The following is a 15,141-nucleotide window of genomic DNA, read 5'->3' on the forward strand; positions in this document are numbered from 1 at the left end:
TTCTGTGCTTGCGTCCTAAAGGTCAAGTCGGGCTCAAACCACACCCCTAAGCTTTTAATTTTGTCTTTAGGTGCGGGCAGCTCACCCAAACAGGAGGGCCAGGTGGATTTGGGGAGAGATGTAAAGTGGTGGCCCAGGAGCATAATCTCAGTTTTTGCTCCATTTAGTTTGAGCCGCGAACTAGTCATCCAGGAGAGGGGGCGTGTGACGCTCTTTCTGGTGTTAGTTGGGATCCGTGTGAAGGTTTTGCAGAGCATGCAGAGGGTGTGGAAGCAGGCAGCTGCATTGACTTGTCGTTTCATGGTAAGTTGTCTGTTGAGGCGGATGACAAGGTTGCATTCGTGGTCTGCCAGTGTGGACGTTGGTCAGAGTTCGGCTGGACACCAGATTTTTTTTAAATCACTTCCTCTTTTCTTTTTACTCTGGTGTCTGAATCTACTCACTTGGATCACTTGATGCGAATTCAATATAGCATTTTTATTGTGAATCTCTAGCTAGAAATGTGTGGACAAGGTGTATGGAAATATTTGTGTAATCATAAAAGATCACTTTTGAATGTCCTTAATTTCCTATTGGTCATTTTTGAGAAGCGACGTAGGTCTTCTATTTATATGTTAGTAGTGTTTTCATAGAGGGTGCTATGTGGTTGCATAGAAGGGGTGGTGGTGGACAGGCAAGCCTTAGGGAAGGGACCCCGTTTCCCATTTTCGCTTAACTAATGGGTGCAATGGAAGAGTTGAGCTAACCAGATTATGGAATTTGAGACTATGAAAAGGCCTCTCCCCTGCTCTATAGTGTCCATCAACTGTATTTATCAGATGTGTGCGAAAGACTTTGCTAAGATTCTTGTAAGCTGGATGGGGGTTATGTAAAGTATGTACCAGCTGATTTGAGCACTGTATCTCAAAGTCTCAAATCTATGTCCAGCTGTCCGCGACTCACTCCCTTCCCCGCAATAACTTTGGATGTCCATGATAACTTAGAAGAGCATCCTTGGCATTCAAGAATTGATACAGATGCATCCTACTGCAGTGTTCAGCCCAATATTATTTGAATCACACCTAGTATATTGTCTCAGCTCTAACAGGTAACACCCTTTTCACAGAAAAGGAGAACTGGCAGGTGCCACCAGCTCAAGTGTGGTATACGCTTTAAGTTAACACCGGTGTGCATTTCCAGTTAGTCATCCAAAAAACGATTTGTGAACGATTGCATAGGGAAACTGCACATTTAGGTAGACATGCCCAAGCGAGAAAATATGGAGAAAGAGGCCTGGTAGAACACTTCCATGGCTCTTAAAAGACCCAACCAAAAATAACCTGGTGCTAGTATAAGAGATGACCAAGGAGAAACAATGACCTCGACTGAAGAAATGATCGATGTATTCCCATACCACTATAAGCAGCAATTTACAGTGCAGGATCAGGTCACACTGGACAAATCACAAAATATCTGAATGAGATGATGAAGGCTTGAGTGTAGGGCTAAAGGACAACCACTGAATTTTACTGTGGAAGAAATACATGATGACATAGATATTTTAACTAATGGTAATACTGCAGGGTTTACAAAGTAATTCTATAAAACACAGAAGGTGCTGCTAAGCTCTCATTTGCTGCCAGTTAACAACGAAGTACTCTAAAACAGCATGCTATCAATGAGGCTCCTCCGTTCAATCTCCACTGCACTTGTTGCAAAGCTTGCCTTCAACCATAACAAGACCAGATATCTTCTTCGGCAGAGAGAGGATCTGCAAAGGCATTTTACATAAGAAAAACACAACAATTTTTGTGATTTGTTTTTAATTAACACATTGGGGGGCGTGGTCAAGAGGGCGTCGTGAGCAGACGTGTTGCTCTGTCGCTCCTGCAGACGGCCCAACACAGCACTGTCTTTTTGCCGTTTTCAGCCGCAGACTGTCCAAGCACCAGAGCTGGCTTGAGAGTGGGCATCGCAGGGATTCCGTCCTGGTGTGCGGCTGACCGCCGGAGCGTGCTACCCTGCTGTGCATGGTGAGCGGGTGGGGTACGGCTGGACCGCCAGGAGGTGTGGCACGGAACGGAATATGCTACTTACCAGTATGCATCTGTTCTTGGCATAGAGGGCTGCAGAGTGGTACATTTATGAATAGATCGCCATCTGGTGTTGGGCTCGGATGATTGCACTTGTTTTTCTCCTGGAGAAGTCTTTGTCGTCACGAGATCGATGACTCCTCCTTTGGGTGCTAGTGCGCATGGGCATCGGCTCCATCCTTAGATTGTTTTGCCATAGTAGGGTTAGATGGAGTAGTGTAATAGAATACAGAAAGAGATGCCCATGTAAGTGTATCTAAATAAGATAATGTTGGGACAGACACAGGTTTCCGGGGAGGCAGGGAGGGCATGTACCACTCTGCAGCCCTCTATGCCAAGAACAGATGCATACTGGTAAGTAGCATATTCCGTTTGAGGAATATGGGCTGCAGATGGTACATTTATGAATAGATTATACAGCAGTTACCTCCCTAGCGGTGGTCACCCGTGTCTGTCGCAACCGTTTGAAATAAAGTTTTTAATACAGCTTGGCCCACTCTGGCTTGTTGTGTAGCCTGCACATCAACACAGTAGTGTGTTGTGAAGGTATGTGGTGTAGACCAAGTTGCTGCTCTGCATATGTCATCTAGGGGAATGTTTCCTAAGAATGCCATAGATGCTCCTAGCTTACGTGTAGAATGAGCTCTAGGAGGAACAGCTAATGTTCTCTTTGCTTTTATGTAACATATTTGTATACATCTTACAATCCATCTGGCGATGCCCGCTTTAGAGATAGGATTGCCCTTATGTGTTGGGGAAAACGCTACAAATAGTTGTTTAGTTTTCCTGAAATTTTGTGTCCTTTCAATGTAGTACAATATTGCCCTTTTGACATCTAATGTGTGTAGGGCCCTTTCTGCTACCGTCTGTGGTTTTGGGAAAAAGACTGGTAGTTCCACTGGTTGATTGATGTGAAATGCTGAAATTACTTTAGGCAAGAACTTTGGGTTTGTTCTAAGAACCACTTTATTCTGGTGTAAATGTAGGAATGGTTCTTGTATGGTCAATGCCTGTAATTCGCTTACTCTCCTGAGGGAAGTAATGGCTATAAGGAAGGCCACCTTCCATGTAAGGAATTGTATTTCACACCTATGCATAGGTTCGAAAGGTGGTCTCATTAGTCTGGTGAGTACTATGTTGAGATTCCAGACCGGGGAAGGTGGTAATCTTGGTGGAATGACTCTTTTAAGGCCTTCCATGAAGGCTTTGATTGCTGGCACTCTAAACAGGGATAGGTGTTGCCTGTTTTGTAGGTACGCTGCTATAGCTGCTAGATGTACTCTGATAGATGTGTACGCCAGATTACATTGCTGTAAGTGTAGTAAATAGCAAATAATCTCTTTTGTTGATACGTCCAGAGGGTTGATGTTATTACTGGTACAGTATACAGCAAACCTCTTCCACTTAGCTGCATAGCATGCTCTGGTGGTAGGACGTCTCGCTTGCTTAATGATCTCCATACAATTTGGGGGTAGATCTAAGTATCCAAATTCTAGGATTTCAGGAGCCAGATCGCTAGGTTCAGTTGTTTGGGATCTGGGTGCATTATTTCTCCATGGTTCTGTGTAAGGTGCATGGGTAAAATTCTTAGCTTTTGGTGTGGCACCTGTGAGAGTTGCAGGAGCGTGGTGAACCACGGTTGTCGTGCCCACGTGGGTGCTACTAGTATCATGGTCATTGAGTGTTGTTGCAGCTTTCGGACCACTAACGGGATTAGTGGGAGAGGGGGAAAAGCGTATGCAAATTTGTTGGACCAATTTATCCATAACTCATTGCCCTGCGACAGGTGGTGTGGGTACCTGGATGCGAAGCTTTGGCATTTTGCGTTCTGATGAGTGGCAAAGAGATCTATCTCTGGTTGTCCCCATCTTTGAAAGAATGGCTGCAGTATTTGTTGGTGCAGTTCCCATTCGTGTATTTGTTCTGACTGTCTGCTTAAGATGTCTGCTATCTGATTTTGAACTCCTGGTAGGTGTTCGGCTAATAGATAGATGTTTTGAGGAATGGCCCATCTCCAGATTTCCTGCGCTAGTCTGGATAGTTGGAGAGAGTGCGTCCCCCCCTGTTTTTGAATATAATACATTGCTGTCATGTTGTCTGTTCTGATGAGGACTGCTTTGTTGATAACATGCATTTGAAAGGCTTTCAATGCTAGAAACACTGCTAGTAGTTCTAGATGATTGATGTGCAGTCTTTTTTCCTGCACACTCCATCTTCCTTGTACTGTATATTTCTCCATATGCGCTCCCCATCCGGAGAGCGATGCATCCGCTGTTATTATCACCTGTGGAAATGATTCTAGGAACGACCGCCCCTTGGCAATGTTTGTTGTGTTCCACCACTTCAGAGAGCGGTGTGTGCGGTCGTCTACCAACACCAGATCTGTAATCTGTCCGTGAGCCTGATTCCACTGTGTCGCTAAGCATTCTTGTAGCGGTCGCATCTGTAGTTTTGCATATGGTATTAGCAGTATGCAGGATGACATCATCCCTAATAGTTGCATGAACACTCTCGCTGTTAGTGAGTGTTGTGGTTGGAATCTTTGAATGACTGTAAGCATTGTTTGGATCCTGACTGGATTGGGGTATACTTTGGCCTTTTCTGTGTCTATAGTAGCCCCTAGATATTGTTGAACCTTGCTTGGTTGCAGGTGTGACTTTGTGTAGTTCACCGTAAACCCTAGCTGGTGTAGCAGCAGAATTGTCTTTTGTGTGTTTTGAAGACATTCTTTTTATGACTTGGCTTTTATTAGCCAGTCGTCCAAGTAGGGGAAGACATGTATTTGTTGTCTTCTTAGGTGAGCTGCAACCACTGCTAGGCATTTTGTGAACACCCTTGGTGCCGTTGTGACACCAAACCGAAGGACTTTGAACTGATAATGTTGTCCTTCTATCACAAACCTGAGGTATTTCCTGTGGGCTTTGTGAATAGGGATATGAAAGTAAGCGTCTTTTAGATCCAGTGTAGAAAGAAAGTCCCCTTTCTTCAGTAAAGGAAGTACTTGTTGGAGCGTGACCATGTGGAAATGTTCCGAATTTATGTATGCTTTGAGAGGTCTTAGGTCTAGTATTGGCCTTAGAGACCCGTCTTTTTTGGGGATCAGGAAGTATAGGGAGAATACTCCTGTTCCTTGTTGGTGTTGTGGAACCTTCTCTATGGCATGCTTTTCTAGCAGGGATAGTACTTCTTGTTTTAACAGTGTCAGGTGATCTTGTCTCATTGGACGCTGTTTGGGGGGGATGTTTGGTGGGGTAGCTGTGAGTTCCAGGCAATAACCATGTTGGATAATTTGTCTCACCCACCTGTCTGATGTGATGTTTTCCCAGACGGGTAGGAACTGTGATAGGCGTCCCCCGACTGGTGTTATATGGTCTGGGGGGAGCTGTATGAAGTCACTGCTTTGGGGTTGGAGAGTTGCGGTTGTTGTTGTTTCCGCGACCTCTACCCTTGTTGTTGTTACCTCTGTAGCTACCTCTAGAATTACCTCTGGGGGATGTCGGTGTAAAAGAGGTTGGTTGCTGGCTTGTACCTGTATTTTTGGGTCCTCCTCTATAGGTGGACCTACGAAAGGAACCTCTTTGGGTTGGCTGTTGCAATGCTCCCATTGATTTAGCCATTTCCGTATCTTTTTTCATCTTTTCTAAGGCCTCGTCTGTCCCTGAGCCGAAAAGTGTTTTCTCATCAAAAGGTTGGTTCAATAATGATGTTTGTACCTCTTGTTCGAACCCTGAAACTCTGAGCCATGCATGTCTCCTTAGCATGATGCTTGTGTTTATGGATCTTGCTGCAGTGTCTGCTGCGTCTAGGGCGCACTTAATGGAAGTATTAGTTATTATCTTTCCTTCCTGTATGAGTTGATCTGCCTTCTTTTGGTGTTCTTTAGGGAGATGCGTGATGAGTTTTTCTAATTCATCATAATGAGCTCTGTCATACCGTGCAAGTAGCGCTTGCGTATTAGCTATGCGCCAGCTGTTTGCCGCTTGGGATGCTACTCTCTTGCCGGAGTCATCTATTAGCTTAGACTCTTTGTCAGGAGGTGGAGCTTCTCCTGTAGTTAAAGAGTTTGCTCTCTTGCGAGCGTTTGTGACCACTAGTAAGTCTAGAGGAATTTGTCCCTTGATAAATATTGGGTCTTTTGGAGCTGCCTTATATTTTTTTATCAATTCTTGGGTTTAATACCCTAGACCTCACCGGGTCTTTGAATATCTCTGATGTGTGATTGAGGAGGCCCTTAAGCATTGGTAGTGTCCCTGATGTTCTTTGTGCAGCAGGTAGTGTTTCTAACAGGAAATCCTCTATTTGAGGTTCTGCATGTAGGTCTACCTTGTGGTATTTTGCTGCCCTATTAATTAGTTGTGCAAAACCAGTATTATCGTCAGGTGGTGAAGGTTTTGAGGGATACAGGTCAGGTTCGTTATCGTTATCTGACCCTACATTATATTGTTCCCATGGATCTTCATCCTCTGGGATTGTGTCTTCATCATCCCTAGGATGTTCTCCCTCTCCTGTATCACTTTCTACATCTGTTATGGGAGTAGATGGGCGTAAAGGAGTAGCTGGCCTAGTGTGAGGAAGAGGAGAAGAGGGTGTGTCTCTAGGTTGTGGAGAAAGGGGAGGAGTTGTATTCGTCCCCATTGTTCTCTTCTTAGGAGGAGTTTTGTCGTCCGACTGTTCATTCTTCCTCTTTTTAGGTAGTTCTGTCACTACCTTGCCAGTTTGTGGATCAATAAACAGAGTCTTTTGTTTAGGATCTGTTTGATACTCCTGTGTCGGTACCAAAGTTTTTGAGTCCGAAAGGTGTCTTTTCTTCTGACTGTCCATTTGTATTTTCGGCACCGAGAATTTATTCGAATCCGATGCCGATTTTGAAGAGCCTCTGCGCAGCGTGGGAGGACAGAAGGGGAGAGCGTAGAGCAGGGTTGCGGTCCACCTCAAGACCCGGGGGATCCCCACAGAGCCACATGGAGGCAAGAGACTAGCCCGGTGACCGCCTGCTGGGGGTGAGCTGGACGCCCCTCAGGCGCCGCATCTATCCACTCCACAGCTGATCCACAATGTAGAGAAAAGAGGCACGACACGCCGATTTATGACATGGCCCAACCGTGATTGGCGGTTTTAGAGGCGGTAATTACAGCTACAAGAAGTCGGCTGCAGTGGCAGCGGTGAGGTCGTTGTCAAAGAGGTGAAGGGAGGAGCGTCAGGGGGCCTGCAGTGCCTGGAGCTCAGCGGGAAGACTCTGCTCCTCTATCACTACTTGGGCAGCATCGTAGTCCAGCTGAGTGGCGCAGCGCAAGTAGGAGGCTGAGCAGGGCCAAACAGCGCTTAACCCGGAATTGACTGTGGCACAATGTGTCCTTCTCCCGGGGGCGCAAGGACAGACCTCTTAAGGACTTATTCGCGAAGGCACAGGCCGATCAGCACGCTGCATCCACAAAGGGCGACTGCAGGGTACCGCTCACCAAAGCCTTCTTGAAATCCATGTTCGTCGAGCTAAGGGAGGATCTGCAAATCCTCAAGCGACACCTAACAGCAGAGATTAAAGACGTCTGCAGAGAGATGGACGGCATCGGAGAGAGGGTCGCCGAGCTGGAGGAGAAGAGCAATGGGAGAGACACGGAGATGGCAGCACTTCAATAAGAGGTCCTTAGGATCCAGGATCAGCAAGTATATATGCAGTCGCACCTTGAGGACCTGGAGAACCGCTCTTGCCGCCACAACATTCGGATTCGAGGAGTGAAGGCAGATGAGGACACGAGTGACCTCTTCAAATACACCAGGGAACTTTTCAATGATATTCTTGGCAGACCTTTAGACACTGACCTTCATCTGGACAGAGCACACAGAGTGGGCCCGCCGTGTGCTGTGTCGGCCCCACCTCCCGATATCTTGGTGTGCGTACAGGACTACCGTACTAAAGAAGAAATCCTCCAAAAAACGCAATAAATGCACCCCCTGTCGTTTCGAGGTCAGACCCCTGTTCTCTACCAGAATTTGACAGCACTCACCTTGCAAAAATGGAGAACCTTCAAGCCTTCACAACGTACCATCGGCAACGCAACATCTCATACAGCTGGGGTGACCAATTCCAGCTGGTGTTCCGCATGGATAAACTTTATCAGCTGCGCTCCCTTTCAGAGGCATGTTGTTTGCTCAGAGTAGATTCCCCCAGCAGAAGAAAGCGGAGATGATGGTCCTAAGGTGGACATAGATGATGCAAAACCCCGTTGGCGCCAACAGGGCCGGAGAAGCCGCCCCAAAAAACCTCCACCTGTTGAAATTTCACAGGGCCAGAGGTCGGCCCTTGAGACCCTTTCCGCGGAATTGGCCAAGTCACAACCTGGATGAAGTGTACGCTCCCAACTGTCCGGTCTGATGGACTCATATTGTGCCCTGGGCTGTTGGCGGGAGGGGGGCCGCTCATGACCACAAAGTTTCCCCCATGTTAACTTTCTTCCAACCATCGAAGGATGATGGACTAAGAGTTAATTTTTCCTTTTCCTTTTCTTCAAGGGTAGGTTCTGCGGAAGGACGCTCAATAGTCACTTGATTGGGGTTATTGTTCTTGTGGGATTTTGGGGTTCCTTGGCCACTTTTTTTATCCACCGCAAGCTCTCGCTTACACAGTGCCTCCCTGTACGACAGACGCCATGTACTTATAGTGCAGGGGAACCTGGATCCCATCTAAGGCCAGACACCTAATTTTCACTGCATGACTCCTATTACACTTAAAAATACTCACCCTGAATGTGCGGGGACTCAACCACCCGTTAAGCGTAAAACGGTGCTGTCCTGTCTGGAACACACAGGAGCGGACATATGCCTCATCCAGGAAACACATTTATTACTGAAAGACTGTCACCGCCTCAAATCACCTAGGTTCCCGACCCAGCTGTTTTCCTCTGGTCCCACTAAATCAGCGGGGGTGGCCATCTTGGTTGCGCAGCGGTTCCGTGGAGAAATTCTCAATAAAGAGGCTGAAATCAAAGGGCTGCTTCTTACCTACCGATTCACCCTAGGAGGCCTCACATTCACTATTGGCTCAATATGTGGCCCCAATGACAGTCAAGAGCGGTTCTTGCACACAGCACTCACTGAGGCGATGACCACAATAGAGCGTAGGCTTCTCCTGGAGGGCGACCTAAACTTAGTCTTTGATTACATAGCAGATAGATCCTCCCAGCGTACTAATAATACAGGAGCACTATCCGCACAGGTCTAACCAGACCTAGATGTCCATGACCTATGAAGCTGCGCGCATCCACACAGCCGCAAATTTTCCTACTACTCCAACGTGCACAAAACGTACGCTCTGTTAGATTACCTGCTGGCATCCACCCCTCTACAGGCAATGGTTGAGAATGTGGAGATAGGTGTGGCCTCTGTCGGACCACACACCAGTCATTGTTACCCTCACACTTTCCCCCGTACAGCACTCCCCAAGGGTTTGCCGCCTCCGAGAATCCCTCCTACACCGCACCACGGTAGTAGAGCAGATACAGCGCTCCATAAAAGATGACCTCTCTCACAATCCAAACATCGACACTTCACTTTCCACGTAATGAGCGGCGCTTAAGGCAGTCATTCGAGGGGAACGAATAGCTATCTCGACCGCGGAGAACAGAGCGTAAGTGCAAGAGGGACAACCTTTCCCAGAAAATGAAAGAAACGGAGCAGATACATCAGCGTACTGGAGCGCCTCGCGTCAACTCAAAGCCATGCGACAACAGCTCGCCTCTCTAGACCAGGACAGAGCGGAGTACGCAACCCTCAGAGTCAGGGAGATCCAACGGTATGACGGACGGCGAGTCTCCTCCGACTCAGAGATTGCGGAGACATTCCGGGATTTCTAAGCCCGTCTTTACTCCAGCTCCCCCCTCTCCATCGCGGATGGTGCCACTTACCTTGCCCTCGATGGCTTGCCCAGCTTGACGAAGGCTCAGGCAGATCACTTAGACCGTGACATCAGGATAGAGGAGGTGATTGCGGCCATTTCACGGCTTAAACTCGCCAAAACCCCAGGACCGGATGGCTTTTCCGCCATATTCTACAAAATGTTTTGCACGGTGCTGGCCCCCGTACTAACCAATCTTTTTAACTAGTTCGCAGAACCTGGTGCTATACCGACGGAACTGCTCGAGGACTCCATAGTGGTCATCCCGAAACCGGGAAAGGACAGGACGGTCTGTGGTGCTTGTCGCTCCATCTCCCTCCTTAACGTTGATCTCAAGCTCTACCCTGGGAAATTAGCGGCTCGTCTCTCGCCTTATATGCCCGAGCTCATCTACCCAGACCAGGCGGGATTTATTTCCCAATGGCAGTCAAGTGACAACACTAAACGGGTATTACACCTTATTGAAAAAGCCTCCCAGACGCGAGGGGAATATATGTTCCTTACCGTTGACGCCGAAAAGGCCTTCAACCGGGTCCACTGGGCATACCTGGATTAGGATCCGACTCAGGCGGGTTTGGGGGGGGAGATATTTCGAATGCTCATCCTTAACGGCTACAAATTTCCATCAGCTACAGTACGGGTTAACGGCCACACGTCATCTCGTTTCCCAATAGAGAGGGGTACACGTCAAGGATGCCCCTTGTCGCCGCTCCTTTTTGCCTTCTACATGGAGCCACTGGCCCACTGCCTCCACACCCACCCTGAGATCACAGGAATCCAGTTTGGGGGCTATACCCACACAGTCAGCTTGTACGCTGACAATGTCCTGATCTCTTTATGGGACCCTCTCCACACATTATCAGAATGCCTAGCAGAGCTAGACACCTTTGCATTGGCATCGGGATTCAAGGTGAACATAGACAAATCAGTTGCGCTTGACCTCTCCCTCACACCTGGCACCCACGCCTGCCTCCAAGTTCGCAATCCCATAAAATGAGCGACCGACTCGATCCCATACCTGGGGATTCAACTGACCCCCTCCCTGGCAGATACAGTGCACATCAATTACACAAACTTGAGGCAGAAGATTTGCAAAAAGCTGAGCCAATGTAAACACTACCCACTCGGATGGCTTGGTAAAATAGCTGCGATCAAGATGACAATTTTGCCTCAAATTTTATATATATTTCACACCTTACCTCTCCGACCCCCTGTGGGCTGGAACAAACAGACCCAATCCGAACTTGCACGTTTTATCTGGAACGGCCGCACACCTCGGATGAAGCTTGGCGTTTCCAACCTCCTTTACTTTCAGGCGGCCCAGCTGCGACAATTGGTTGAGTGGAGGCGCCTGAAATCGGAGAAACATTGGCTCTTCCAAGATCAGACAATAGCTACCAAACCATTGCAGGGTATCCCCTTCTTAAGTAAGAAACACAGGCCACCCTCTCTTTATGTCTCCCACATTACCCGGGTCTTACTAGACACATGGGATCACACTAACCTAAAACACAATCTCACTACCTTCCCCTCGCTTCTTACTCCGCTGTTTGAGAACACCGATTTCCAACCGGGTATGGACGCAACGATCGCCACTCAATGGAGGTCCTCCGGCTGCCGCTCGGCGGGCCATCTATTTGACTTGAACAGAATTATACAGTTCCACCAGTCTGAGAGATTCCGTTACGGTCAGATTCAACACTGGGTCCTCCATTCCCAGATGCAGCCATGCAACAGCAGGATCCTCGTCGTATATGAAAAGTGGCAGGTTACTCGCACGTCTGACAAGAAACTCACGTCGGACCTCTATAAAATGCTCCTAGCCCCGAATACACACACGTACAGCACCAGCAGCGCCAGGTGGGAAAGGGACCTAGGCAGAACACTCACTCACAAGGAATTGGAAGGTGTTTATTACAGAGCTCGTCATTCCGCATACCACATGGGATTGACAGAAACTCCCACCAAACTCATTACTTATTAGTACTATACCCCGGAAAGACTTCACTCTATGGACCCCTCTCAAGAGGTCACCTGCTGGCGGGGATGCGGGGAGGTGGGCACATTGGTACATCTGCTTTGGAATTGCGCGCACATTCAGGGGTACTAGACTCCAATCCTGGACGAAATAGACACGCACCTAGACAGGCAGATACCGCACTTACCGGCCTATGTCCTCTTGGGCCTTCCAAATCCCGTGACCTTTCCACTTAGATCCCACCGGGGACGGCTGATGGCAATGGCACTGGGTTCGGCGGTGCAAAATATTTTGGCACGCTGGCGCACATCCCAGATCCCTACCCTTACAGGCTGGCTGCATCGGCTATGGTTTGTCCTGGGGATGGAGAAATTGACATGGACTATGGCGGGGAGGGGCTCCTCGTTTGTGGAGTTGTGGAAACCCTTTCTGTCCCTTCTCTCCTCCAAATTTAGGTAAGTCACCTGCCCAAGGTACCTCCGCCTGTTGCGGATGTCTGAATCCCAGGGAGACAGGAGGTGAGACTCAAACTTCTAATCCGAGATTCTAACATTGAACATTTTCTTTTCTTTAGGTGGACAAGGAACGGGGTGGGGGGGGCAGAGTGTGATCAGTTTCCCATACAGTATGGGCTTTGTTCTGTTTTGTATGCGCTCTTTATCTTCTACAGCATTTCACTGATGAATGCAGTAAACCAAACGAGGGCTGTGTCCCAGCCCGAACACTGTGGAACGTATTGTTTGTTGATAAAACCCAATAAAAGATTTAAACCATAATTAACACATCAGGTGGTATTGGTGAGACCACACTAAAGCGAGAGGCTAGCCGTTACTTACGTAAATTCAGCTAAATTCCCGTTTTGATCTTTAAAAGTATGTTGTTTGTCCATAATTTCAAGTCTTCCAGGTAGCAAAACATCAAAACTCACTGCGGTATATATGCTGGGAATCCTGTGGGAGTAGGGGAAATTTAAAATGGTTTAGGATTGGAGTACCTCGACCAATCTGAATGTTCTGCGCAGATTTTCGAAGTGCTGTTTGATTTTGGAGTTTATACATGGGTCTCCAGAAGCCATCTGAACAACCAAGACAATGCACAGTAGATAAGTCTTCTTGATTAGGAGTGTATTAGAGAGATGGCTTGCCCGGTTGTTGATAGTGGGTCTCTATCTCCACCTCCGCGTGGTATTCCTAGTTGTTTGCCTTCACTTTACGCCGAAGGCGGGGAAGCACTGCAAGCTGTGATTGGCCCACACTTTCTCTGGTCCAATTGGATAGAGCTGAAGCAGGCTTTCCAGCGGGCAATTCAGTTTAAGATTGGCTGCGGTTCACTCTGACAGCATGTATTCTACATGCTGCCCTGGGGGCACGGAGCCGCTCAAGAGGTCACTCACTGGTGGTTTGTTTTTTTAAATAAATTGTGTGAATCGCTGCCGCTATTATTAAAGCTGAAACACCCCCGCTCAAATGAAAGCATAATAATTTCAGCTGTGAAATTAAAACATAATACTTTTAGCTGCTGTAAAAATACTTGAAAAAACAGGAAGTTGCGACGCGCTGCTTATAACAAATATATATTATGTTTTGAGCAGTTGCAAGATCGAGTTAGGTGAGCTGCGCTGGTTAAACAATAAAAGCAGTTGTGGGAGAGGTGTCCTCCCTGCTGCTGCAACAGTAAGCAGGAGAAAGTCATTAAAGAAAATAGTGTCACAGACTAATTAAAACATCCAGACTAACAACATATGTAACGGGGTGTCCTCATGGGAGAGTCCAACAGGAGAAAAGGAGGTACTAAGGAGGGACAACTAAGCATAATTCACCAATCGAACACCCACCATTTACAAAGGACAGCAGCATATGCCAATTGAAAGGATGGGCGGAGCTTAAAGTCCATACCTGAATATTGCATGTCTCGAAGAGACAGCGCAAGCGCTGCCTAGGCGAGACCTAAAAATTACTGAAATCATTTAACAATGCAAAAGCCAGCATGTGTCACAGACTAACTATCCCATAGGACTTGAAGATCCACAGTGTCGAAAGCTGGGAAAAGTCAAGGAGCACTAGAAGGGGAGGGTGTTCCTTGCACATAATTTGGAAATTATCAACTGACGCAGCTCTCAGAACTGTTTATATCCATTCATTAGGTTGAACCTCACATTACAGGACAAGTATTGAATAGTGTGCAGATGAGGTTGCTGCTGATGCAGTACTGCTGAAGTTGTGAGAAAACCGTTTCATTCTCTCTCCTAAGCTCGACGTTCAACGCATATCAAAAGTAACCACAGACCTACAGTGAAAAAAGTCCGCTTAAAAGAGATTTTACATTAATGATTACAAAAGACATTCTGAAAATACAGTTTGAAGATTAAACAACTATGTACTTGCTGTTAAGGAAACTGGAAATGGCAGCTGATTTAGTAACCTGAAATGAAACATCCACTCTCTATCAAAATAAATAAGGAGTTGCCACTAATGAAAACAGCTCAATAATATGACAAAATGACTGATCTAGCAAACTGCCTGAGGTTTAGACTATGTTTCTTCAGGAAAGAGAAAGCGGTCACTCACTTTATCCAAGAGGCTTCGTTTCTCTCTGCGATCCGTCTCGTCTACCTCCATGTTCTCGATCCCAGAGTCTACATCCACCTGGGACATGCTGAAAGTGTCGAACAGGCAAACGTAAGTCAGCTCAACAGACTGCTGCATTAAATACAATGGATAGTCATCGAAACAGATGCGGAATAATTGTGTGAAACAGATTGGTCTACCAGGTGTGTAAGGCAGCATTCCCCCTTCCTCTGCACAGCCTCTTCTGTGATTATTTTACATCCATCCTCCCTATTCCCCTGCTACCAAATACATGGAAGGATTTAGAGTAAGTCAGTATAACAGCTGAAAATGAGCCATGTTGTAAGAGTAAATGTGAAGTAAGGGACAGTGCAGAATTATGGGGTCTTGTTTAGTTCCCTGCCATGATGATGGATTAAACCCAGATCAGTTGACTGGGGGTGAGTGCTTGCAATGCTCAACGCTCCATCCATCATCCCCTTTGGTTTTGATGTGTTCGCCCTAAGTTGGCAGGGTATGCCCAGACGTGGGTCCCTTGCTCACTTGGCCACTGGATTCAAGCTATCCTGGCTGATGACGGCTGATTAGCCAGAAACCAGTCCCAGGATGCTTGTTTCCGGTCCAGGGAAGACA

At 47.2% G+C, this 15,141-nt stretch overlaps 1 protein-coding gene across 4 annotated transcripts in view; it reads right to left on the reverse strand.

Moving 5' to 3' along the window:
• The window catches only part of UBE4B (ubiquitination factor E4B), a 1,139,522-nt gene that overhangs the window by 930,159 nt on the left and 194,222 nt on the right, over positions 1–15,141 (reverse strand). For all 4 annotated transcript variants that reach the window (XM_078642268.1, XM_078642270.1, XM_078642267.1 and 1 more), the window contains one exon: positions 14,509–14,596. In XM_078642268.1, the coding sequence (XP_078498394.1) occupies positions 14,509–14,596 (88 nt within the window). The remainder of the gene's footprint in view (positions 1–14,508; positions 14,597–15,141) is intronic.

This window comes from Lissotriton helveticus, chromosome 5_1 (assembly GCF_964261635.1).
Source record: "Lissotriton helveticus chromosome 5_1, aLisHel1.1, whole genome shotgun sequence".
Classification (NCBI taxonomy): domain Eukaryota; kingdom Metazoa; phylum Chordata; class Amphibia; order Caudata; family Salamandridae; genus Lissotriton; species Lissotriton helveticus.